The sequence below is a fragment of the Rhinopithecus bieti genome, unplaced genomic scaffold (genome assembly GCF_001698545.2).
Source record: "Rhinopithecus bieti isolate Rb0 unplaced genomic scaffold, ASM169854v2 scaffold_39857, whole genome shotgun sequence".
In the NCBI taxonomy this organism is placed as follows: domain Eukaryota; kingdom Metazoa; phylum Chordata; class Mammalia; order Primates; family Cercopithecidae; genus Rhinopithecus; species Rhinopithecus bieti.
This window is the reverse complement of record NW_016816641.1, coordinates 437,221-462,764: the sequence shown is the minus strand read 5'-3', so window position 1 is coordinate 462,764 and position 25,544 is coordinate 437,221. Positions and strand designations below refer to the sequence as shown.

At 47.6% G+C, this 25,544-nt stretch overlaps 1 protein-coding gene and 1 pseudogene across 7 annotated transcripts in view; both read left to right on the top strand.

Moving 5' to 3' along the window:
- CRTC3 (CREB regulated transcription coactivator 3) overlaps positions 1–19,717 on the top strand; it is a 122,758-nt gene extending 103,041 nt beyond the window's left edge. For 5 of the 7 annotated variants that reach the window (XM_017855002.1, XM_017854999.1, XM_017855001.1 and 2 more), the window contains 6 exons: positions 1,496–1,713; positions 6,019–6,317; positions 13,182–13,382; positions 13,471–13,551; positions 15,512–15,614; positions 16,364–19,717. In XM_017855002.1, the coding sequence (XP_017710491.1) occupies positions 1,496–1,713; positions 6,019–6,317; positions 13,182–13,382; positions 13,471–13,551; positions 15,512–15,614; positions 16,364–16,572 (1,111 nt within the window). In that variant the 3' untranslated portion in view covers positions 16,573–19,717. The remainder of the gene's footprint in view (positions 1–1,495; positions 1,714–6,018; positions 6,318–13,181; positions 13,383–13,470; positions 13,552–15,511; positions 15,615–16,363) is intronic. The other 2 variants (XM_017855003.1, XM_017855000.1) reach the window with 1 other exon arrangement.
- Positions 10,875–11,726, top strand: LOC108517222 (10 kDa heat shock protein, mitochondrial pseudogene; annotated as a pseudogene).
- Positions 19,718–25,544: the final 5,827 nt, after the last annotated feature.

Below are 25,544 nucleotides of genomic sequence, written 5' to 3'. Positions count from 1 at the left end.
TGCAGGTGGTCCTTCTAATTGGTTCTCCCTGCCTTTCTTTCTGCTCCCTGAGGCCATCCTCCACACTGGAACCACAGTGACATTTCTGAAATGCCATTCTCCAACTTAACCTGGCCTCTCTCTTTCCACAGTCCCTGATCCAGACTCCTGAGAACAGCACATCTTCTCCCTCCTGCCTCTCCCTCCCCATCTGCTGCCCTCCCTCCCCACACTCTGCCCTGACACTTGACACCTGGCCATGCCCAGCTACTCGCAGTTCCATGCACACACTGTGTCACGTCCATGGCAAACCCGTCCCCTCTACAGCCCATCCTGACATGGACAACTCCTGCTTTTGTGCTCCCGGTGTCACTTGTACCCACTGGTTACACACACCCCTTCTCAAACCCAGCACAGCGCGATTCCTGCCACGTTGCAGTTACTTGCTTTCCCAGGCTGTCTCTCTTGCCCATCTGTGAACTCCAAGAACAAGGTCCTTTCAGACCTGGCTAGCAGGCCCCTCCCTGGGCCCCGCACTTGCGAGGGCTTCATTCCCAAAGGGAACATACCACCATTGTACACCCGCTAGGCCTGGGGGTGGCTAGAAAGTCAGCGAGGTGTGGACAGAGCTTGGCCGCATAGGCTGGGATAGCCATGTGCGTGCACTGCAGTGCGGAACAGGACTAGGCGGAAGAGAAGGGGACGTGGACTGAGGGCCAGGCTGCCTCTCCCTGTGTATTCTGGCACAGAACTCCAAGAAGTCTGAGAATTCTACATGTAAATCTGGCCTTGCAGGCTATTATGAGGTATAATTTGTCAGGATAGACACAGAACAAAGTTCATGTAAGGGTTTGTTCATTTGATTTATAAGTTTTAAAAATCGAAACAGATGGTATGCGGGCCTCCTTTTATACGCTTGCTCCAGGCCTGTACATTTCAGGAGCAGGCCTGACCCCAGACATACTCATCTGCTTGTTCATCATGGTGCCACCAGCACGCGGCCCGCTGCCTGGCACACGGTGCCCAGCCCACAGATTGTGATGAATGAGTGGCAACATCTCTTTGTCACTTTAAAGTTTATGAAGACTGTAATTAAAAAAATATATCTTGGAAGGTATATTGGAAGGTAGCTGGTTACTCAGAGATACTTTTTCTGGTAGCAAAGATAACTTAGAAATGTAGCAAAAAGAACTACATAAATAGAGAGCAGTGCCTCATATTTTGTAGAGGGGTTTATAATTTTCAGAATACTTCTGCATCATAATCTAATCTGGTCTTGATTATTCTAGACCCTAATCTAGTATTCCTGTAATGTGGGCACTGGTAGTCGGTGAGGAAGTGTGTTTCGGAGAGGTTAAGCTGAGCACCCGTGTTCTCAGAATGAGAGAGGCCACACCAGGACCTCCGTCTTTTGTAGCCGATGCTCTTATTTGACAAGGAAAAGGTTTCGGCCATGTTTGGTTTCCCAACAGCCAAATACATTGTAGAAAGTCATTCTTAATCTTTCTTTTTTCAGTGCTTTTCCACATAATGGTCAAAACCTAGGCCTCTCACCCTTTTTGGGGACCCTGAACACTGGAGGGTCATTGCCAGATCTAACCAACCTCCACTACTCCACGCCCCTGCCAGCCTCCCTGGAAACCACCGACCACCTCTTTGGGAGTATGAGTGTGGGGAATAGTGTGAACAACATCCCAGCTGCTGTGACCCACCTGGGTATAAGAAGCTCCTCTGGTGAGTATCTCCTGCTTAGCAGTGACCTGGTGGCTTCATCATGTGTGGTCCCCACCCATGTGGCGTGTTCAGTGAATCACTGAATGAGAATGACTGCATCTCAATTAGAGACGATAATGTACCTTGTTGTATCTCCTGACCCTGTAGACATTTTTCTTGGACGTTTCTGTTTCTCCTGGGTTGATGAGTTTGAGGCAGCTCTGCTGAACCTCATTCCCTGTCATCCTCACTCACTCCTGTATCTGGGGACTTGGGGAATAAGACATGGGAGCCAAGAAATAAGCATCCACTCTGTGTTGGCTGAACAGTGTTAGTGGTTCTCATCAACATATGACAGTTTATAATTTAGGCCATCTCTCTGGATTCCTCCCATTTTCCATTAGATTTCTAAAGGGAATATTTTGCATTTTAGAAAATTTACAGCAGATATGATGAAAATATTTCTACTTAATATCTGTGTATTAAGTGGAAATCACTCACAGTTCCAGTTAAAGATGCAGCGTTAGCTATACAAAGATGCTACCCAGAACGGGACTTGGGTATTACTCTATGGGTTTGCTTGTCCATATTGAAATTATGACTACATTTGTTTGAAGCCTGACACTCTTTTTTTTTTTTTGAGACGGGGTCTCACTCTGTCACCCAGGCTAGAGTGCAATGACACAATCTCAGCTCGCTGCAACCTCCACTTCCCAGGTTCAAGCAATTCTCCTGCCTCAGCCTCCCGAGTAGCTAGGATTACAGGCATGTGCCACAATGCCCAGCTAATTGTTTTTGTATTTTTAGTAGAGACAGGGTTTCACCATGTTGACCAGGCTCACCTCCACCCACCTCGGCCTCCCAAAGTGCTGGGATTACAGGCGTGACAGTTTCTGTATTTTCTATGAACTCCTTAAAATGCTTGGTACACACAGATTTCAAAAATGTTTAAGAGATGCTTGAGCTTTCTTTCTGCATGAATTTTTAAAAGCTAAGTTCACAGCTGTAGCTCTAATTATTATCTGAGCCAGCTGGATCACTGACCTCTTTGTGGACTGGTGAGTGGTGGATTTATGTAGGGAACGTGTTCCCTACCTTTAAAATAAGAAGTGAATATTACGATGGATTCTAAAAATAGCGATAATTTTTCTTCTTTTTTTTTTTTTTTTTGAGACGTAGTCTCGTTGTCTCCCAGGCTGAGTGCAGTTAGTCTTGGGCTCACTGCTACCTCTCGCTCCCAGATTGTCAGCAATCCGCTCAGCCTCCCTAGTAGCTGGGCTACAGGCATGCCCCAGCCCAGGTTAATTTTTTGTATTTTAGTAGAGACGGGTGGCGCGTCCGAACTCCTCCTCAAGTGATCCACCTCCTTGGGGGCCTACAGGCGGGGAGCCACAGCCGGCATACGCTTGTCAAGTGTCTAGGGAGGTGTAAGCCTCTTACTCTAGGGGTGCATAACCCTTGCTGTTAACACTCCTACCTAGGAAGTTTGTGTGTGGAGCATTTCGTTTGGAAGGGATCTCGGATGATGGTCTCCAGGTGAAAGAGTGTTGCTGCCCTTCACTCTGAGATGCATCGCCGAGTGCAAATCAGTAACTCGAGCCACAAGGAGTGGAGAGTGTCCCCTTCGAGGTGGGGTCACCTGGAAGTTTGCTCTACGAATATTGCGGGGCGGGATGGAGTGTGCGCCTGGGCCGGAAGTGACATGCGTGTAGGTCGGTGGGAAGAATTATTTCAGAGAGCACCTTTCTATGTTGTTTTTTTGGGGGGGGTTTTTGGGGCATTTTTAGTATGCCTTATAGTATGCGAAGTTTGGGCATCGACTTGAGTCTCGGGTGTTCGATACGTAACACATTTGCTTCATAGAGAAACTCTCAACCTTTATCCCAGGATTCCAGCGAGTGTGGGCAATTCCGCGTGGACGTGCTGGGTGACCTCGAGTAGTGGAGATATCTAGGTCCGAGAAGTGAAGCAGCAACAGCATCAGTCGATAGCTCCGCTGGGCTCAGGAAGGGCCCCTGGCGTTTTCTAAGTGGCCTTTGACACTTTGCTTCTACTGAAGATCTTATTGCTTAGTCACTGGTTGTCTTCTCAAAAAAGCATTATTTCCGACATGTCAGAACCAATGTCCAGTTTCGGGCTATGTTTTATGTAATATTTTTCTTTTTGAGGGATGGGGTGCTTGCTCTCGGGCTGAGCCCAGGCTGGAGGTGCTCAGTGCCGGATCTCGGCCGTCGATGGCAGGCCGCCTCCCAGGTTCAACGAGTTTCTCCTGCCTGCAGTTCCCGCGGAGTAGCTGGGGGACACTACAGGCGCCGCCACCAGCCACGCCCAGCTAGATTTTTTGTTGGTTTTGTTTTTAGTAGGGAAGCGTTTCACTGTGTTAGCCAGATTCCGGGCTCTATCTCCTACCTTGTGGTCCGCCACCTCGGCCCCCAAAGTGCTGGGATACAGGCTGTGGACGCAGTTTCTATATTTTCTATTGAACGTCCTTAAAATGCTGGTACACACGAGATTTCAAGATATTTAAGAGATGTTGGCTTTCTTTCTGATGAATTTTGAAAGCTAAGCCACAAGCGTGCTCTAATTATTATCTGAGCCCAGCTGACCACTACCTCTTTGTGACGTGATGAGTGGGGATTTATGTAAGGGCTTTTCATAGTATTATTCCTACCTTTAAAAATATAGGCAAGTGAAGTCTCTACGTGATTCTTAAAATAGGTAATTTTTTTTTTTTTTTTTTTTTTTTTTTTGAGACAAAGTCTGCTCTGCTCCCCAGGCTTAGAGTGCGAGGTGATGTCGTGCTCACTGCAATACCTCCGCTCCCAGATTCAAGTGTTCTTCCTCCTCAGGCCTCCCTAGTAGCTGGTGGGGTCTATAGGCGCATGCTGCCACGCGCGGTTAATTTTTTTGTATATGTAGTAGAGACAGATTCAGCCGTGTTAGCCAGGGATGGGTCTAGTCTCCTGCACTCGTGAGCCCCCGCTCGGCCTCCCAAAATGCTTGGGGATTACAGGTGATGAGCCACTGCGCCCGGCCTAGCCAGGCCTAGCCTGTAATCCCAGCATTTTGGGAGGCCGAGGCGGGTGGATCACGAGGTCAGCAGATCAAGACCATCCTGGCTAACACGGTGAAACCCTGTCTCTACTAAAAAATACAAAAAAATTAGCCAGGCGTGGTGGCGGGCGCCTGTAGTCCCAGCTACTCGGGAGGCTGAGGCAGGAGAATGGCGTGAACCCAGGAGACAGAGCTTGCAGTGAGCCAAGATCGCACCACTGCACTCCAGCCTGGGCGACAGAGTGAGACTCCATCTCAAAAAATAATAATAATTATAATAATGATAATAATAATTTTGCCAGCTCAAAATGCTGGGTTTTTGTCATTTCTTCCTTTCCATAACTTTTATCAAACACTTAAATTTTTTGTCAACACAAAACAACACATAGTTCTGCTCACCCCAACTGCTGGTACAAGATGGGCTGAAGGTTAAAACATAGGTATTGCCAGTTGAGATACACACAGCAGCAGCCGAATAATTGATTCGCTGAACAAAGCTGCTCCATGCCAGGCCCTGTGCCAGGTGCTGAGGAACCAGCAGGACATAGGACAGGAACTCCAGCTTCATGGAGCTCATGCCCTAGCAGCCTACGCTGCAAAAATCTCTCTCCCAAACTTCCTTACTCATGATAAAATTCGCCCCGTCCCCCAAATAAAGCATCAGCAAAAACTTCCTTTTCGAGTTGGAATAGACTGTGATGAACAATTTCCTGGGAAACAGAAAATCAAAGAGGGACCCTGGGGTGGGAGATACAGGGAAGTGTCCCCTCCTATGACTCCCTAGTGTGTTGAGGGTACTTAAAGACCACCGAGACAGCTCCTCAAGGACCGTGACTCGCCGTGAAAGGATGCTCTCCAAAGGTAGCAGGGGGCGCAGGCAGTGTGCTTGGGACAGAGACCCTCAGGGGCTCTAAACAGAATTTGTTGTACAGACCTAGGGTCCTTTCCCTGGGTCTGGGCCAAGCACCTGGAACATTTGCCTCTGCTACCCCCCAGTTTACCTAGTTTTGTGCACCTAGGAGTTGTTGAGACGATCTCCCCCATCATGGGAAAACATCATTCTCATCTTGATGGCTCCGTCTCTGTTAGTGCAGGGGCATCTTTTCCTTGTCATTGGTGCGTCGGATGCTGTCCCTGTAGGAGAGCTGTCCAGGAGCTCCTTTACCTACAGAATCATTGTCGCATGTGACAGTAGACAGTTTTCTTTCATTTTTGGAAAACAAAAGATTTGGTCTGAAATTATAAGTAACTTGTGAATTTGTTGTCTTCCAGGTCTCCAGAGTTCTCGGAGTAACCCCTCCATCCAAGCCACACTCAATAAGACTGTGCTTTCCTCTTCCCTAAATAACCACCCACAGACATCTGTTCCCAGCGCATCTGCTCTTCACCCTTCGCTCCGTCTATTTTCCCTTAGCAACCCATCTCTTTCCACCACAAACCTCAGTGGCCCGTCTCGGCGTCGGCAGCCTCCCGTCAGCCCTCTGACACTTTCTCCTGGCCCCGAAGCACATCAAGGTTTCAGCAGACAGCTGTCTTCAACCAGCCCACTGGCCCCATATCCTACCTCCCAGGTAAACACACACAGACAGACCAACCACTACAGTGAAACAGACTGCAAGATATAGGAAGTGCATTCCTCCTCTTTACTATTTTGGATTACACCCATTATTACAGCAAGCACCCACGAGGCCTCAAGTGCAATCTGTTCACTCTTATATGTGAAATCAGAGCAGAGCAGAAGTGTCAATAATGCAGAATGAATTCATGATTTTCTTTTCTTTTTTTGAGAAAGGGTCTCACTGTGTCGCCCAGGCTGGAGTGCAGTGGCACAATCACGGCTCACTGCAGCCTCACCTTCCGAGCTCAAGCGATCTTCTCACCTTAGTCTTCAGAGTAGCTGGGACCACAGGCATGCATCACCATACCTGACTAATTCTTTTATTTTTTTTTATAGAGACAAGATCTCGATATGTTGCCCAAGCTGGTCTCAAATGCCTGGGCTCAAGCTGTCCTCCCAGCGTGGCCTCCCAAAGTGCTGGGATTACAGGCATGAGCCATGGCCAGCCTAATTAATGATTTTCTATTAGAATAATAGCAGATTTGCTGTGCTCATTACTCTTTAAGCAAATGTTGACCAATCTACAGTCACTAACTCACAAACTTGGGGTTGAGAGGAACAGTAGGTTAAAGAGAATGCCATCCAGAGAAATCTAAGATAACTAAGGGAAACCAGGTTAGGATTTCAAAGTTGTCATGGAAAAATCAGTCATTAACTCTATAAGTACATTAAGCCATAGGGGAAAGCCAAAGAAAACATTTAATACCCTCCTGAAGCTTTGAGAGCGAATTAGACCTCCTCCCTAATTGTCTACAGATTTGAGAAACAATACTTTTATTGTTCATTAAATACTAAGTATATTGAGGATTATATCTCTTTGTAAGGATGAAAAGAAGTCTGTTGAGAAAGAGGCACATTTAAAAGTCACACACCCATACAAAAAAATGGAAAAATTAGCTGGGTGAGGTGGCATGCGCCTGTAGTCCCAGCTGCTCCAGAGTGGAGGTGGGAGGATTGCTTGAGCCCAGGAGGTCGAGGCTGCATTGAGCCAAGATAGCCTCACTGCACTGTAGCCTGGCAACAGAGTGAGACCCTGTCTCAAAAGAAAAGCAAAGCAAAACCCATTATAGAAACACAGGGGTTGAAACGTCCTATAAATTCTAAACTCAGAGGTGGTTCTCCTTACCGTAATCATCGAGGAATGTATTTTTAACCTTTGGTCATATCCTCTATCTGTTACAGCATCATTCCTCACCATAAATTAATAATGATTTAGAAGGAAGAGTTGACAGAACACAACAGAGAGTTAGAGGATCTTGTTATTAGTCCCTTTTTACCAATTACTAGCTGTGGCATCTTGATTGTATGAGTAATCTCTTTTGGGCAAGGGTGAGAGGACATTTCATAATTTTTGTTTTTAAGTTTCACTGTGTCGCCCAAGCTGGAGCACAGTTGCACCATTGTGGCTCCCTGCAGCCTTGAATTCCTGGGCCCAAGCGATCCTCCTGCCTCAGCTGGGATTCTTCAAGTAACTGTGACTACAGGCCCATGTCACCACACCCAGCTAATTTAAAAAATTTTTTTGTAGAAACAGGGTCTCCCTGGACTGGGTGTGTGCCTCACACCTGTAATCCTAGCACTGTGGGAGTCCAAGGCAGGCAGATCACTTGAGGGCAGGAGTTTGAGACCAGCCTAGTCAACATGACGAAACCCCATCTCTACTAAAAATACAAAAATTACCGGGCGTGGTGGCTCACGCCTGTAATCCCACCTACTCAGGATGCTGAGACATGAGAATTGCTTGCACCCTGGAGACGGAAGTTTGCAGTGAGCCAGGATTGCACCACTGCACTCCAGCCTGGGTGACAGAGTTACTCTGTCTCAGTTAAAATTAGAAAAGAAAGAAACAGAGTCTCCCTATGTTTCCAGGCTGGTCTTAAACTCCTGGGCTCAAATGATCCTCCTGCCTCAGCCTCCCAAAGGGCTGGAATTAGCCAGTGTGCCTTGTGTCAGGCATGAGCCACTGTGCCCTGCCATAATTTTTATTTTTATTTTTTTTAGAGACAGCATTTCACTCTCAGCCAGGCTCGAGTGCAGTGGCACGATCACAGCTCACTGTAGCCTTGAACTCCCTGAGCTCAGGTGATCCTCCCACCTTAACCTCCCAGGTACCTAGGACTACGGGTGTACGCCATCACACCCAACTAATTTTTGTATTTTTTTTTTTTTGTAGAGATGGAGTTTCACCGTATTGCCCAGGCTAGTCCATAATTATTGTTTTCATGGTTCTTATGTTATTGAATTGCCTTTCATTTTATTTTGCAAGATTCTTTTATAAGATCTAAAAGTATTCTTGCTTTTTAGCTACGTTTTAAGGAGACTGTCTGGCCAGAGTGTCCCCTTTCAGATGTGTTTTTAATTTGTTTAATATTTAGAATTTTTTTAAAATGAATGTTGCTGGACACAGTGGTTCTGACTATAATTCCAGCTACTCAGGAGGCAGAGACTGGAGGATTGCTTGAGGCCTAGAGTTCAAGACCAGCCTTGGCAACATAGTGACACCCTATCTCTTAAAAAAAGGAAATTTTGAAAAGTGAATGTTACTCATGCATGTAGTTTAAAATGTCAAATAGTTCTAAAGGACTTGTTACAGAAAAACAGTGGTCTTTCCCCCTGTCCTTAGGCATATTTCTCACTGCCTAGAGATGGCTACCGTCAACCATTTTAGTTAATCTCTTTGATATAACCATGTTGTTATTCTTCTTATTATTATTATTATTTTTTTTTTTTTGGAGACAGAGTCTTACTCTGTCGCCCAGACTGGGGCGCAGTGGTGCAATCTCAGCTCACTGAAACCTCCACCTCCCAGGTTCAAGCGATTCTCCTGCCTCAGTTTCCCAAGTAGCTGGGACTACAGGTGTGTGCCACCACGCCTGGCTAGTTTTTGTATTTTTAGTAAAGATGAGGTTTCACCATGTTAGCCAGACTGGTTTTGCACTCCTGACCTCAGGCAGTCTGCCCGCCTCGGCCTCCCAAAATGCTGGGATTACAGGCATGAGCCACCTTACCCGGCCTAACCATGTTGTTTTATGCATTTTTTGTTCTACATTTTTTGGTGTTAGGCATTATCTAATGACATCCTACCAATGAAGGTTAGAATTTAGTTCTCTTTCCACTCTCCCACAAACCCCACCACACACATATGTGCGCACATGAGCGCGCACACACACACACACACACACACACACAATTTCCTACCCACCATCCTCATTTATTATAATTTTGGTTAGAGCAATACTCAATATTTAGTGTTTTTATAGTTACAATATAGTTAGAGTTGACATATAGTATACCATGAAATAAGAAAATGAGAATTTTTTCCTCCTGGGAGTTAATGTCTGACTTTTTTTGTTAGCCTAGGTTATCTGTATGTATTTATGTGTATTACTAATTCAGTCCCCAACTCTTGGAGTTGGGCAGATCTCAATACATTCAAAAATAAATTCTCTAGTAGCTCTACAGGAAAGAGTGCCTGTGACTTTGTATGACTTAAAATGTCTTTATTTGATCTACCATTTAATTATTATTTGGCTGAATATAGAATTCTAAATTTGAAATAATTTTCCCTTGGAATCGATTGCCTTTTCATTTCTAAGTTGCTATTGAGAAATCCAGTGCCATTCTGACTCTTAACGCTTTGCATGGAATCCCCACTCCGCCCCAGGCTTGTAAGATCTTTTTGTCCCCAATGTTCTGAAACTTCAAGATAATGTGGCTTGGCGTGAGTCCGCATATTTGGTGTGTTCCTTCAATCTGGAAACTCACAGCCTTCATTTCTGGGAAATGTTAAAGAACATTGAAATAAAGTTTCTTCAGTGATTTCTTCCCTTCAGTTTTCTCTGTTCTCTCTCTGGAACTCTACGAATGTTGACTATCCTGGACTTTTCCTCTAATATCCTTATTTCCTCTCTCTCCTCTTTTCCTTCTCTGTGGTTGCTTCCTTGTTTGTTTTGCTTTGCTTTCTGAAAGAGTGTCTCAGCTTTATCTTCCAACCCTTCTGTTGAGTTTTTCATTTCTGCTCTCATTTTAAAATTGCTATGAGTTCTTTTTTGTTCTCTCAGTGTTCCTTTTTAATAGCATCATACATATTCCACAGATGCAATATCATATTTTTCTCTCTAAGGTTTTAGTGGTCATTTTTTTCTAATTTATTTTATAATAAAAATTTTTTAATTGCATGAAAAAAGAGAACCATAATACAGTAAGTCCTCCTATACCCATCATCTAGCCTCAACAATTAACTTTTTTTTTTTTTTTTTTTTTTGAGACGTGAGTCTTGCTCTGTTGCCCAGGCTAGAGTACAGTGGTGTGATCTCAGCTCACTGTAACCTCTGCCATCCAGGTTCAAACCATTCTCCTGGCCTCAGCCTCCCAGATAACTAGGACTACAGGTCCACGCCACCACACCTGGCTAATTTTTGTAGAGACGGGGTCTCACCACGTTGGCCAGGCTGGTCTCAAACTCCTGACCTCAGGTTATCCACCCGCCTCAGCCTCCCAAAGTCTGAGATTACAGGTGTGAGCCACCATGCCAGCTTTATTATCTTGTTTCATCCATACCCTGCTTTTAAAAATTGCAAATATTTCATTATGTATCTCTAATAGATAAGGATTTTCTTAGTAGCCTAAATATTGTCATGCTGATTTTGTTTTTTCACAACTACTTCCTGCACACATCTTTTCAAGATTGTGTGTGTCTGCTTTGGCTTCTGACTTTCATGGCAGATGGTTTCCTCGGGGCCTGGTGATCTTCGGTGCTCTGCTCACGTTTAAGAACGGGACACTGAGGGGCTCTCTCCTTGCAGTGCTACGCTAGAGCAGAGTACGAGTCTGAGGCGAAGGGAGTCATGGCGGGACAAGCATTTAGAAAGTTTCTTCCACTCTTTGACCGAGTATTGGTTGGAAGGAGTGCTGCTGAAACTGTAACCAAAGGAGGCATTATGCTTCCAGAAAAATCGCGAGGAAAAGTACTGCAAGCAACAATAGTCGCTGTTGGATCGGGTTATCTAAAGGAAAGGGTGGAGAGATTCAGCCAGTTAGCATGAAAGTTGGAGATAAAGTTCTTCTCTTAGAATATGGAGGCACCAAAATAGTTCTAGATGACAAGGATTATTTCCTATTCAGAGACGGTGACATTCTTGGAAAGTACATAGACTGAAATAAGTCACTATTGAAATGGCATCAATGTGAAGATGCCCATTCCACTGAAGTTCTGAAATCTTTCATCATGTAAATAATTTCCATATTTCACTTTTATAATAAACTAGTGATAACTAATGACATCCAGTGTCTCCAAAATTGTTTCCTTGTACTAATATAAACATTTCCAAATAAAAATATGTAAATGAGAAAAAAAAAGAAAGAAAACAGGACACTGAGAAGCTGGCTGGCAGCTCTGCGTATGTGGGCAGCACTGCTGAGTGTGGTCTTCATTGTAGAATGATCTAGCTTGGTCATTTCCTTGGGAAATTTCTGGTGTCATAAGTTTTATGATCTTCTCTGGCCAGGCGCGGTGGCTCACACCAGTAATCTCAGCACTTTGGGAGGCCAAGACGGGAGGATCACCTGAGGTTAGGCGTTCTAGACCAGCCTGGCCAACATGGTGAAACCCCGTCTCTACTAAAAATACAAAAATTAGCCAGGCGTGTTAGCATGCTCCTGTAATTTCAGCTACTCAGGAGACTGAGGCAGGAGAATTGCTTGAACCCAGGAGGTGGAGGTTGCAGTGAGCCAAGATCGTGCCACTGCACTCCAGCTTGGGTGACTGAGCAAGACTCTGTCTCCAAAAAAAAAAAAAAACAAAAAAAGATTTTCTCTCTCAGGCCTTGTCAGGTTCCCTAAAGGACACTCTTCCAACGTCCCACCTCGGCATATCTGGATTCCAGCATCCTGAGAGCCGGGTTGGGAAAGAAAGGTGGAGATCTTAAGATTTGATCATGAAATTGCTTCTAAACCCTGTGTTTTCAGTAAAGTACCTCACCTTCTAATATCCAGAGTCCCTTAGTTTTATTCTCTCAGAAGTGGAACCTTCCAGTCTCCTGGCAGGCGGCGGGGTGGTGGGGGCCAGTGTGTAGAAGCACAGTCAAGGCAAGGGCTCTGCAGGTCCGACTGCCCCTTACACAAACTTTGACCAGAACCTCCTGGTTTTAGCTTCAGCCCCTGCTCCCTGCTGTCCCCAATCCCAGAGCCCTGTGGGGATTTAGTGCTGTAAATGAGATTGCCTCCTGGTTTTTCCTCACTGCCAGCTTAGCATTGGGTTTTCTCAGTTCTGCTAAGCCAGTTACCATTTGGCCATCTGCTTCTCATTTTCCAGCTTTTGTTGCCATTTTCTTCTCTGCCGTTATCTTTGTCCTCGTGTTGTTTGTTATCATTTAGTGTTCTGTGTTATTGTTTAGTGTTATTTATTAATGCTTATTGCTGGTTAATGTTGTAGTGTCTTAACAGGGTTTGGGGAGATGGCAGAGCTAAGGGCCTTTTTCAGTCTTCCACTTTTAACCAGAAGACATGGCTGTAAAAAAAAACAAAACAAAACATGATTTTCAAGTAGAAAACTGAAAGGAAATTGGTTAAATTGACTGTTTTCTTGTTTAGTTCTTTTAAGACAATAGAACTTGTCATTGAATGGAACATGCTTTGTGGGGAAGTAAAATTTGAGATATACTTTAAAGGAAGAGAAACGGGCTTCTCACAGCATTGCACAGGACACCGCGGTGAGGAAAATCTCAGGCTTCCTCTCACTCTGACATTTCCTAACCCTAAAGGACTTAACACTAGAAACGCAGAAGCTCATTAGTGGCTTTGTGTGTTTGTTTTGCAGATGGTGTCCTCAGACCGAAGCCACCTTTCCTTCCTGCCCACAGAAGCTCAAGCCCAGGTGTCCCCACCACCCCCTTACCCTGCGCCCCAGGAGCTCACCCAGCCCCTCCTGCAGCAGCCCCGCACCCCTGAGGCCCCTGCCCAGCAGCCCCAGGCAGCCTCGTCACTGCCACAGTCAGACTTTCAGCTTCTCCCAGCCCAGGTGAGTCCTAGCAGCAGTGTTGGTGCAGAGGGAATGCTTGTTTTGCTCTGAGTTCCAAGCTAAATGGTCACCTCCTTACTCTCTGAAGGGCTCATCTTTGACCAACTTCTTCCCAGATGTGGGTTTTGACCAGCAGTCCATGAGGCCAGGCCCTGCCTTTCCTCAACAGGTGGGTGGATCGCCCCTGCCTTCCCCTCCCTTGGTGCATAAACTATACCATTTAGGTTGTTCATTGTGTAGAACTCAGAACCAAGCAGACCAGACATGCCACTTCCCTGGTTCTGGATGTGTTCTGTGGCTAGAAGAGCCTTTCATCTTCTTTGGCCCTAAAACGCTGGCTCTGGCTGTGTTATTTAGTATCAGGCTTCCGCAGAGGAACTATTGGAATAATTGGCAGGAGACTTGATGACACTCTCGTTGTAGAAGTGTAAAATCATGAACGCTGGAAGGGACACAGCACCCACCTCCTCAGTGCCCTCATGTTGAAACTGAGGCATAGGGAGGATGGCACCTGCTCCCACCGCAGGGTCAGAAGGTGGCGCTGCGTTTTGCCTGAACCCAGACTGGTGCACCTAGCACAGCGTGTGGCCTCCTGGGGACAGCTCAGTCCTGGGGAGTGAGGGGAGCTCCTTCTGTAAGGTATTTTCAACTCGGCCACTTGCTTTTACAGTTTAGTTTCTCCCTCACTTGACTATTTTTAATATTCCTAGATTTTATGGTATTCAATAGTATTCAGTAAGTATGGACTGGGCCCTCCGATGGATTAAGGAGTGGAAGAAGGGTTGAACAGTTTCCAGAACTTTTTTTTTTTTTTTATCTGTCGCCCAGGCTGGAGTGCAGTGGCATGATCTCGGCTCACTGCAACCTCCACCTCCTGGGTTCAAGCGATTCTCATGTCTCAGACTCCTGAGTAATTGGGGTTACAGGTGTGCACCCCTACGCCCAGCTAATTTTTGTATTTTTAGTAGAGACGGGGTTTCACTATGTTGACCAGGCTGCTCTTGAACTCCTGACCTCAAGTGATCCACCCGCCTTGGCTTCCCAAAGTGCTGGGATTACAGGTGTGAGCCACTGTGCCCGGCCAAGAACTTAATAATAATAAAATAAATTAAGATAACTGTTTCCTAAGTAGGCCACAGATGAAGCTTTGTGGCAAGAACCAATCCTCCTTGCCTCCATGTTTTCTAAAGAGCCATTTTAGTCTAGATGGGAATCAGTGTCTCCCTGAAAAATGATGGAAACTTCTTCTTTTGAGACATTTTTTTAAATGGCTTAGAAAATTAAATTTCAGGAAAGGAACCTAAAATTGGCCACAGTTATAACCAGTCCTCATAGAGGCTTTCTCATAGGGAGAGGCTTGCCTGAGTTTCCTCCTTCTGAGTGTGAAAAGGAAAGGCTTCCACTTTCTCAGTTTTCTAGAAACCAGGGAATAGGTCAGGCGCAGTGGCTCACGCCCATAATCCCAGCACTTTGGGAGGCCGAGGCAGGTGGCTTGCTTAAACTCAGGAGTTTGAGACCAGCCTGGGTAAAATACAGCAAGACCCCGTCTCTACAAAAAATACAAAAATTAGCCAGGCATGGTGGCATGTGGTCCCAGCTATTTGGGAGGCTGAGGTGGATGGATTGCTTGAGCCTGGGAGGTGGAGGTTTCAGTGAGCTGAGATCGCGCCACTGCACTCCAGCCTGGGCAACAGAGACCCTGTCTTTAAAGAAAAAAGAGGAAGAAAGAAACCAAGGAAGAAAAGAATCCATACTTTCTTGGTTATAGACAGAGCCTTTGAAGGGTTCCCACAGAAGGCAGTTTACAAAGGCCTTGGTGAGGCTGAGGAGACATGTCTGAGGGGCCACAGAAACCATGACCACTGGTATCTCTTGGGACGGTGTAGTGGGCTGGGGAAAAGTCACCGCGCTGTGGGCCTCAGGGGCCCCTCCTCCACCCCAGCATCTGCCTCCCTGACAAGAATATCGTACATACATCACCACAAGAGCAAAGCACTCTGGGATCCTGGAAAGAAGGGAATATGTGTTAGTTTGCAAGTCAGGTTTTGCTCTGGGAGCACATTGCAATACTCCCTTCCTCCTTAGAAGCAGAGGTGTGGCCTTCCTCACGTGACCTTTGATGCTTCCAGGTGCCACTGGTGCAACAAGGTTCCCGAGAACTGCAGGACTCTTTTCATTTGAGACCAAGCCCATATTCCAACTGCGGGAGTTTCCCAAACACCATCCTGACAGGTGAGTGAGCCACCCCTCAGCTTCTTTACTGCTTTTATTTTGTTATGTGTTTAGGTACCTTCATAAGATAGTTTAAACAACATAATATTATATAAAGCAAAAAGCGAACGTTGCCTGGGTCGACTTGACTCTTTGAGATGCAGGTGTCCAGCCTCAGAGACCGTGACGCAGGGCGGTGGGCCTGGCAGTCAAAGCCTTTTCTGAAAGATTTCATCTGGCCGAGCATGGTGGCTCACACCTGTAATCCCAGCACTTTGGGAGGCCGAGGCGGGCGGATCATGAGGTCAGGAGATCAACACCATCCTGTCTAACACAGTGAAACCCCGTCTCTACTAAAAAATACAAAAAAAAAATTAGACGGGTGTGGTGGCGGGCACCTGTAGTCCCAGCTACTCGGGAGGCTGAGGCAGGAGAATGGTGTGAGCCCGGGAGGTGGAGCTTGCAGTGAGCCGAGATAGTGCCACTCTACTCCAGCCTGGGTGACAGAGTGAGACTCTGTTTCAAAAAAAAAGAAAGATTTCATCTTAGGTGACTGATGACTGTTCAAAAGGAAAAAAACTTGCAAAAATTGGGAGTTGTGCAACTGACTGACAAGAATGTAGACTCCAGGGCAAGAACTGTGGGCCTAGGGGTGGTAAGGACGTGTGGGATAGCAGTTTAGGGGACCGTCATCAGCTGGGTTTGCTTCGTAGCCTGGAGCCTTCATGCCTCCTAAGCGTACTGTTTTCCTCTCTGGCCACCCCTTTCAGAAGACTCCAGCACCAACCTGTTCAAAGACCTCAACAGTGCGCTGGCAGGCCTGCCCGAGGTCAGCCTGAACGTGGACACTCCATTTCCACTGGAAGAGGAGCTGCAGATTGAACCCCTGAGCCTGGACGGACTCAACATGTTAAGTGACTCCAGCATGGGCCTGCTGGACCCCTCTGTTGAAGAGACGTTTCGAGCTGACAGACTGTGAACAGAAGGCAGTGGAACAGAAGAATGTTTTTTCTGCAACAGCCAAAATAGAATGGAATAGAATGGAGCCAGCTGACTGCCGGCTTTCGTTATCTTGACATAGAAGGAACCAATGCCACAGCTCCAGGCTTTCAGATGAGGTCCCATCTCAGACACTGTGGCTTCCTCCAGATCACACGGCTATGTACTGCCTCTCCAGCCTGTGGCCAAAGTCATGTTGCAGCAGGCAGGCTGCTTGGAGCTTCCCATGAACTGGAAAGTTCATCTCCATTGCATCTTTTTCTTGGCCTTCCAGTCCATCGATGTGTAAGAGTAGGAAATATCATGTCACTGGAGGCCTCCGTGGCATTGTGTAGTGCTCAGAACCACTGATCTCCAGCTGCACCGAAGGCGAGTCCGGAGTGGGAGGCTCAGCCTGGAGTGGTGGCCCGGAGAGGGCACCTCGATGCCTGCTCTGACCTGACCCGGAGGCCGAGGCCCTCCAGCAGGGGACATTCCCAGGCTGAGCGGACCCCATGGCTCTCTCCCATGCCTGATTTATGACATGAAGAAGTTTTTGCCACAAGTCCGAAAGCAGGCTTGAGTTAGGCAAACTGAAGGCTAATTTTCATTTTCTCCCAGTTGGTTTCTGCTGCTTCAGAAAAGTACACCTTTTCCTTATGGACCAGAGGAAGAGGAAGACCATTTTATTAGTCACTGAAAAGAGTCCCCTGGCACTGATGAGCCTGAAGAGAACTATGCTCCTTCTTGGGGAGTGGGGAAGGAAGACAGGGACTGCAGCTATCTCACACTCAGTGGCCTCCAGACAAACTCCGGACAAGCACAGACCTCCCCACTAAGAGCAGCTGGAGGAGCGGTGGCTCTGTGGGCTGGGAGTTTAATGTCAGCCCCCCAGACCATAAGCTCCTTGAGGGCAGGGACAGTGCCTTATTCATTGTTGAACCCATAGCACCTAACACGTGCGTGGCAGCACACTCGTGTGCTGGAGTGAGTGCTGCAGAACAGCGTGTGCAGTGCATGATGAATGACTGCGTCCGCCATGCTGTAAGGCAGGCTCATCTCTAGCTATCCCCCTTCCCTGCCAAATCTTCTCAGAGCTTTAGCTTTTCTAGCACTCGTGCCTATGGTGAAGCATGCACTTTAATATGCTTTTAACACTAGGTGACCAAATCACAGTGAAGCCGGGCACTGCATTCTCCTTGGGCTGTGCTCCATGCGGGTGGGTGGGAGCTGTCTTCTGAGTACATCCGAAAGGGCTGAGCAGGTGAGGTCCCTAAGGGACCCTGTCTGGGCCCCACCCAGGAAGATCTTCCCTCTCAGATCCATGTTTGGCTCTAAATTGCTTCAAGTAGAGATTCATTCTTTAAGGTTGAAAAAATAGTTTATAGTAAAACGAAGGCCTAATTCAGGGAACCATCGTTAGTCATTAATACCCTCTCATAAAATAGATGGACCAGATTTCAACCACCGCCTGCCTCCTCTAACTTAGGTGAAGCCAGTAGGTTTGAAGGGGGCAGAGCACTGCAGGGGAGGGATCTAGGCTGTGAGAGGACAGGGTAGAGAGGAGGAGAACCCTGAAGGAGAGACGAAAGATGCCAGGATTTTTGCTTGGACAGCCATTGCCCTTCCAGGAGACCCTGGAGTGTATTGAGGGTCGCTGGACTGCTCCACCCAGAGGAGCAAGGCTGTACAATGAGGGTCTGAATCTGGCACACCTGTCCCTTATGTAAAAGGAGCCATCGTCACAATACCCTGGGCTGGTTAGCCTCTCCAGACCTCATTCCATTTCTATCTTCTGACCTTGCCTGTAATCTTTAAAATAACCCTCATGGGGTGCCCCTCCACCTTCCTCTGGAATCTGTTTCACATTTGCCCCAAATCTTTGCTGTGGAATTGGGAAATCAAACCAGAGTTCTCCTCGCCTCATTTCCAGCTCAGGAAGGGCCTGCTGGCCTGCCCTTGCCAGCCCTGTTCCCAGTTACACTTTCAGATCCCTTTGTGCTCGAGACCTCAGAGGGGAGACTTTTTGTTAAAGAGCCTTTAGTGGCAATGCTACCCAGCTCCCCAGTGTGCCAAAAAAAAGCCAGCTCCTGTGTCAAAGGGCTCCCAAAGCTGATCTCACTCCCAACAGGGGATGGTGCTGATATTATAAGAGTTGTGTTTTTATAAAACAGTTCTCAGCATAGTCCACTTTTCACATAGTGCCTTACCCGTGGGTATCATCATGTCAGGGTCCCAGTTCAGTTTGTCTGCACAGCAGCCACCCTGCCTGGCAACAGGAGACCCCAAGACCTACACAGTGAACCCCACTGCCCCACAGGGGTTCTCCAGGTGACTTGTGAAAACAGGCCTCCAAGGGAAGGGATTTATTTGGGGGCGTATAGTAGGGGCAATATGGTTTAGCACTGAATTCAATTTGTCCTTAGGTCTGTGAGTGCAGTCTTCTCTTGCGAAAGGTTTTGGGCATTGTACAACCCACTCTGCCGAGAAGGTGTGGAGGACTCACCATGGGCAGGGTCGCCCTGGCCCACAGCACATGAGCCTGCACTCACTGTGGCCTTTGTAACAAAACCAGTTGTGGTCCTCAGCATTTGAAGCAGCTGCATACTTCAGAGTAAACTATTTTTCAATATTTAGTTTTGTCACAAGAAATCGATCATTGTACTACTCTCACTTATAGCAGTTAAACAGCACAGAACTAAAAACCTGTCTGCATTTCCATTTTTTCTTTCTGTATGGTTGTGGGTTTTAGGACATAGAGCGTTAGAAGGGTTTCTTGATCATGTCATGAATTCTCCTTTGTCCTGTTTCTCCTGTTTCATTTCTTCTATATATTACCTGAGCTGTATATTACCTGAGCTGGTGTTGTATCTTCAAGTCCATATGCGTATTTGCAGACCTTTCCCATTCCCACTCTTGTTGGCTCTTCTGATTTATGCACAGATGGTTCCCAGCATGTGTCCAGTGTTTCATGGATGGGACCATCCCAGCAACTAATCAGACTTCCTGCCAGTGTCCTGACCCCCAGGGCACCCTGTTCAACCATATTTAAAGATTGGAATTTGTATAAAGTTGCTTCCAAGTTTTATAATGCATCATTTTACATCTTTCGTAATTAAAAGCAGCACAATGAGGTTGTCTCTGCATTTGGTGGTGTTTTTCTTCACTTGGGTGAGGGGTTGATGGGGAGCCTTGCTCTCACCGCCTCCTGCACAGCTCAGCCTGCAGCTGGAATTTGGGGCCTTGGCAAGGCAGGCCCTGCACCAGCTGTGGGTCAGGCCTTCTTGTTATACATGGAGGGGCACTCAGTTCCCTTAGCTGGAGGCAGCTCAGTCTCCTGCCCCCGCAGCCAGCACCCCTCCACATGTCTGCCCACCGCCCTTCCTCCACCCGATGCTCCGTCCTGGGTTGGCCTCTAGCCCTGTCCCTTCCCCAGACCCCCAACCCAGCAGGGTTCAACGCGAACAGCCACATCCAGCGCTTGTCATAAAGGTGACTGTCTCCTGAAATCTTACTTGGAAATCCTGTCTCTGATTGTAACTTCCTGAGACCGCATTTCCACTCTGGTCCGCACACACCCTGGTCTTTGACCCCACTGAGAATTCTTCCCTGTCCCCTCTTCTCAGCCTGCCCGTCCTCTCCTAGCTTTCCTTGCTTCTGCCCGGGCCCACCTGGCTCGTGGCCTACGTGACACCCACAGGCCCCTTCTCCTGCCACCACACCACTCTTCCTCCTCAAGACCTGCCACCACATCACTCAGGCTGAGCTTTCTGTTGCTGGGAGCCCTGTGGGAAGAACCAGCACTTCCAGGCTGTGCTGACCCAGCCCTCTCCTGCCGCATGGGGCACCCACGCCATTCTTTCCTCAAGACTCATCAGACCACATGAGGGCTTCTTGCCTCCTATCCAGGCCACCTGGGTCAGCTCCCTCCATGTCCCACCTGCTCCCCATTCCGTCCCATAACCCGTCACGCCTTCCCCAGCGTCCCTCTGCCTTACAAGGTCCCATTTCCATATCAATCTGACCTTCCCCAGGGACTTGCTGATGTTCTGGGGCCTTCTACTTAGCCTTCTCTGATGGTGCCTCCCCATCAGCCTGTGAAGATGTCCAGTCTCCTTCCTCAGAACAGAAAATACCCCTTTCCCCACCAGCTACGCCTCATGCCACAGCCCTGTGTCCTGCCTCTCCTGGAGGAGCGCTCCTGCTCAGCTCCCTTCCGCCTGCAGCCCCAGGGAGCCCTCCAGGATTCCCTACTCTCCTGCCTCTGTCTAAGGCCCTCTGATGTCAGCTGCATCCCTGAAGCCCTTCGGCCACTCCCTCCCTCCAAAATCCTCTCTGGCTCCAGTAAGGCTTTTCTCCATATTCTACCACCCAGGCTATGCCTGTCTCCTATCATCCTCCCCCTCTACCATCCTCTGCTTTCCATCAACCGTCCCAAACCACCTTCTCCAGCCCTCCAAGCCTCCTCCACACACCTTCTCCTCCACACCCCTCCTCCTCAACCCTTCTCCTCCTCCAAAGCCCTCCTCCTCCACACCCCTTCTCCTCACTCCTTCTCTTCCACACCCCTCCTCTTCCTCCACACCCTTCCTCCCCCACACCACACCTCCTCCTCCACACCCTCCTCCTCTTCCTCACCCCTCCTCCTCCTCCACACTTTCCCTCCTACACACCCCTCCTCCTCACCCCTCCTCCTCCTCACCCCTCCTCTTCCTCCACACCCCTTCTCCTCCACACCCCTCCTACTCTACAACCCTCCTCCTCCACACCCCTCCTGCTCCACACCTCTCCTCCTCCACGCCCCTCCTCCTCACCCCTCCTCCTCACCCCTTGTCTTCCTCCAAACCCTTCCTCCTCCTCCTGTCTCCTTCTCCACACCCCCTCCTGTTCCACATCCCTCCCCTTCCACACCCCTCCCCCTCCTCCAAACCCCTCCTCCTCCTCCACACCCCTCCTCCACCTCCTCCAGCTCCTCCTCCTCTGCCATCTTTCCAAACACAGGATAGTGGAATCTTGAAAAGTACTGAATTTGTGTACTTGTTTCAAAATACTAAATCTTAGATCTGGGAGGAATGATTTTAGATCTTATTTTGGGCCAGGCACAGTGGCTCACGACAGTAATCCCAGCACTTTGGGAGGCTGAAGCTGGACGATCACTTGAGGTCAGGAGTTCGAGACCAGCTTGGAAAACATGGTGAAACCCCGTCTCTACCAGAAATACAAACATTAGCCGGGCGGGCGTCTGTAATCCCAGCTACTAGGGAGGCTGAGGCAGGAGAATTCCTTGAACCCAGGAGACAGAGGTTGCAGTGAGCAGAGATCACACCACTGTACTCCAACCTGGGTGACAGAGTGAGACTGTCTCAAAAAAATTAAAAATTAAAAAAAGATCTTTGGTCCATTTTGCCTAATAAGTGCTGTGTGGCAGGCAGGTATGGAAATTGGGGTTTACAATAGACCAGCTATATGCTGCTATGGCCTGATGTGGACACTAGGTGGAGCTGCCACTGTAAGAGTGGCTCTTAGGACCCAGAACAGGCCAGAGAGAGCCCTGGACCCCCTCAACTTTAGCCTTTGAGCTGGGCTGGCAGTCGTGTTGGCTAGAATTGAATTCTATGATATGGAGTAATAAGTATCCTTAGTGACCACCCGGACTACCAGACACTGCACCGTCAGAAGCGTTCAAACCAGAGTGACTCCATCTTGAACAGGGGCTGTGGGTAAAATGAGGCTGAGACCTGCTGGGCTGCATTCCCAGGAGGTTAGGCATTCAAAGTCACAGGACAAGACAGGCGGTCAGCACGAGATAAAGATCACAAAGATCATGCTGATAAAACAGGATGCAATAAAGAAACTGCCAGAACCCGCCAAAACCAAGATGATGACCCAAGTGACCTCTGGTTGTCCTCACTGCTCATTATTCGCTAATTATAATACATTTGCTGCTAAAAGACACTCCCACCAGCGCATGACAGTTCACAAGTGCCATGGCAACGTCCGGAAGTTACCCTATATGGTCTAAAAGGAAGAGGAACCCTCAGTTCCAGGAAATTCCCACCCCATTCCCGGAAAACTCATAAATAATCCACTCCTTATTTACCGTATGATCAAGAAATAACCATAAGTCTACTGAGTCGAGCAGCCCATGCTGCTGGGGTAGCCCCTTTTTTATTCATTTGCTTTCTTAATAAACTTGCTATCACTTTATCAGCTTGCTTTTGAATTCCTTCCTGCATGAAGCCAGGAATCTATGTGGCCTCCCAGGCTGAACCCTGTGACAGCACCACGCACATCCCTTACATCAGTCTGAAAATGAGGCAGGGCACAGGTGACTCCTTTTTTTTTTTCCTGAGACAGAGTCTCGCTGTGTCACCCAGGCTGGAGTACAGTGGGGTGATCTTGGCTCACTGCAACCTCCGCCTCCCGGGTTCAAGCGATTCTCCTGCTTCAGCCTCCTGAGTAGCTGGGATTACAGGCATGTGCCACCACACCTGGCTGATTTTTGTATTTTTCGTAGAGATGGGATTTCACCATGTTGGCCAGGCTGGTCTCAAACTCTTGACAGGTGATCCACCTGTCTAGGCCTCCCAAAGTGCTGGGATTACAGGTGTGAACCACTGCCCCCAGCCAAGGATGACTTCTTGAGTTTACGGATGAGGAAACAGGCCCATAGAGGCTCTGTCACCCAACTAAACAGTGGAGGCACAAAGCCCGGACCCAACAGGCCTGACATCAAGGCCTTCTGACCCCACTGGCCCAGAACCCAGGGCTCCAAAGTGCATCCTTCAGGGTCTGCTCACAAATTTCCCTCCCCGTGCACCCCCGGCCCCCGACCACGCCGATCACCAGAGTGAGGGGTGCGGAAATGAACCGCACCCCTCACCCTGCAGTGGTGGGCTCTCAGAAGCCCCTGGGAACGGTCCCCATGGATCCCAGTGAGACTGAAGCAAAGGAACACATGTTTTTTTTTCTCTCTCTTTTCCAGAATGTATTTTAATTTTTTAAAAAAGCTTTGCTTTGATAAAAATAGTGCATGCTCATTATAAGAAATTCAAGTAACACCGAAGAGTACAAAAAACAAAAATTTTAAGTGGTCCGGAAATCCAGCACCCCCAGAAATAATCATGGCTGACACCCAGAGAACATGGATGGAGACATCTCTCTACGCACATATTCAGAGAAAAGGATTTTTTTTTTTTTAACCAAAATGGGCTCATACAATACATACTCTTTTTAGAAAAAGTGCCATACTTAAATTTAACAGAACAAAAGGCAACTTAAATGTAACTAAAGAAACTACCAAGCTGCAAATAATGATGCTGCTGCTTCTGGTTCTAAATTATTTCTCTAAAGGAAAGAAAAATATTAAGCAGCTGAATTCATTCTTTCAACATGTTTCAACTATAGATGGCATCTCTTGACAACCTACGATTTAGGATAAGGAAATGAGCTCACCACCACTTCCTAGCTCCTTACCCCTCCCAAATTTTGTGAGTTCACATTTTTACAATGTCAAGGTTTATACTACTTACATCCTGTCCTGTAACCATCGTTCCCACCATTGTTTGGCCTGTTCCGTGTGTATGGATTCCCTGTTCCACCACCTGTCCTTCTAGAATGGGTTTTTCCATTCTTGGGTTATTTTCCTTCACCTTGTGGCTACCTTGACTGTGTCATCAAGGAGTCTTTTCAAGGTCTGAGTTGGTCACATTCACAGGGATGTCACTGCTGGACTGCAAGGTTGGAGACCTGAACTCTGAAATGGGAGTGAGTGGGCTATACAATTGACTGACTCAGGCCCAATGGAATTTACAGGAAGGAGACAAAGCACTGTACCCTCCACTATGATGACTCGCTAAAAACCACTGTCTTGAACTTGTATCTGATGGCACAGAGTTGAAGTTTTAGAATTTGGAAATAAAATGACTGGGGTGGGGTCCCAGGTACGGTGTTCAAAGAAAGGGCATGCCAGGCTTTGGACCTCAATGCCCCTCCCCATCAACCCTTTGACAGCTGTGTCCTATCCCACCTTGGAGGCTAAAGCAACTCCCTCCTGGATGCTAATGCGCCATGTTAACTTCCAATTATCCCCACTTCCAGGACTACCTCTAAGATTTGTACTTTTACCTACTGTTAAGAGCACACACTTACTGTAAATATGTTATCAAAAACACTGTAAATCTGTATCATAAACATTGTAAATATGTTATCATAAACCTATGGTACTATTTATAGTACACTATAAATATGTTATAACCCTATGGTATATACTCCCTGGGTCTTGGGGGGTGGGAGGCAACAGTACAGGGATCCACTGTCTCCTCACTGCCCGAGACATGGCTTTTGTTTCTAAGTCCCTACTAAATGTTCCTAAGCAACTGGATTTGTAAGCCTCTGTGTTCAGCCTCTCAACTCCCTCGGCCTTTGGGAGTAGGTTTGCATACACCTGCTCACTGTGCAACACCCATCTTCACTATGAAAAATCTAACTTCTCCTTACAGGCCTAGGTCAAGTGACCCCTCCTCTGTGAAGCCTTCTGTGAGGTTTGGATTCTCATTTGCAAATATTTACCTCCCTCCCCTCCCACTGCAGGACCTCTAGGCTCTACCCCACCCATTTTTTAAAAGATTTCCCGTCCCATCTAGGTGTCCCCATCTACTTGACCCCCAAACCCAGACAACAGGCACCCACAGACCTAATGGCAGGCCTTGACAGCTGCCCCCAAGCCCTTTGCCTTTGGGCTCTGCTATATGATTTACTTTGGCCAATGAGCTGTTGGAATGTGACCAAACAGTAAAGCCTTGACATGGGGTCAGGAGGCCTTGGAGTCAGGCCCACTGGGTTTCAGGCCTTTGCACCTTGACATGGGCTTGGTGACTCGGCTCACCCTCTTGTGATTCTGCCATTGCCACTGGCCCAGCTACTCCCTGGGTAGCCTATTGGTCCCAGAAGAATGAGAGACAGAACAGACCT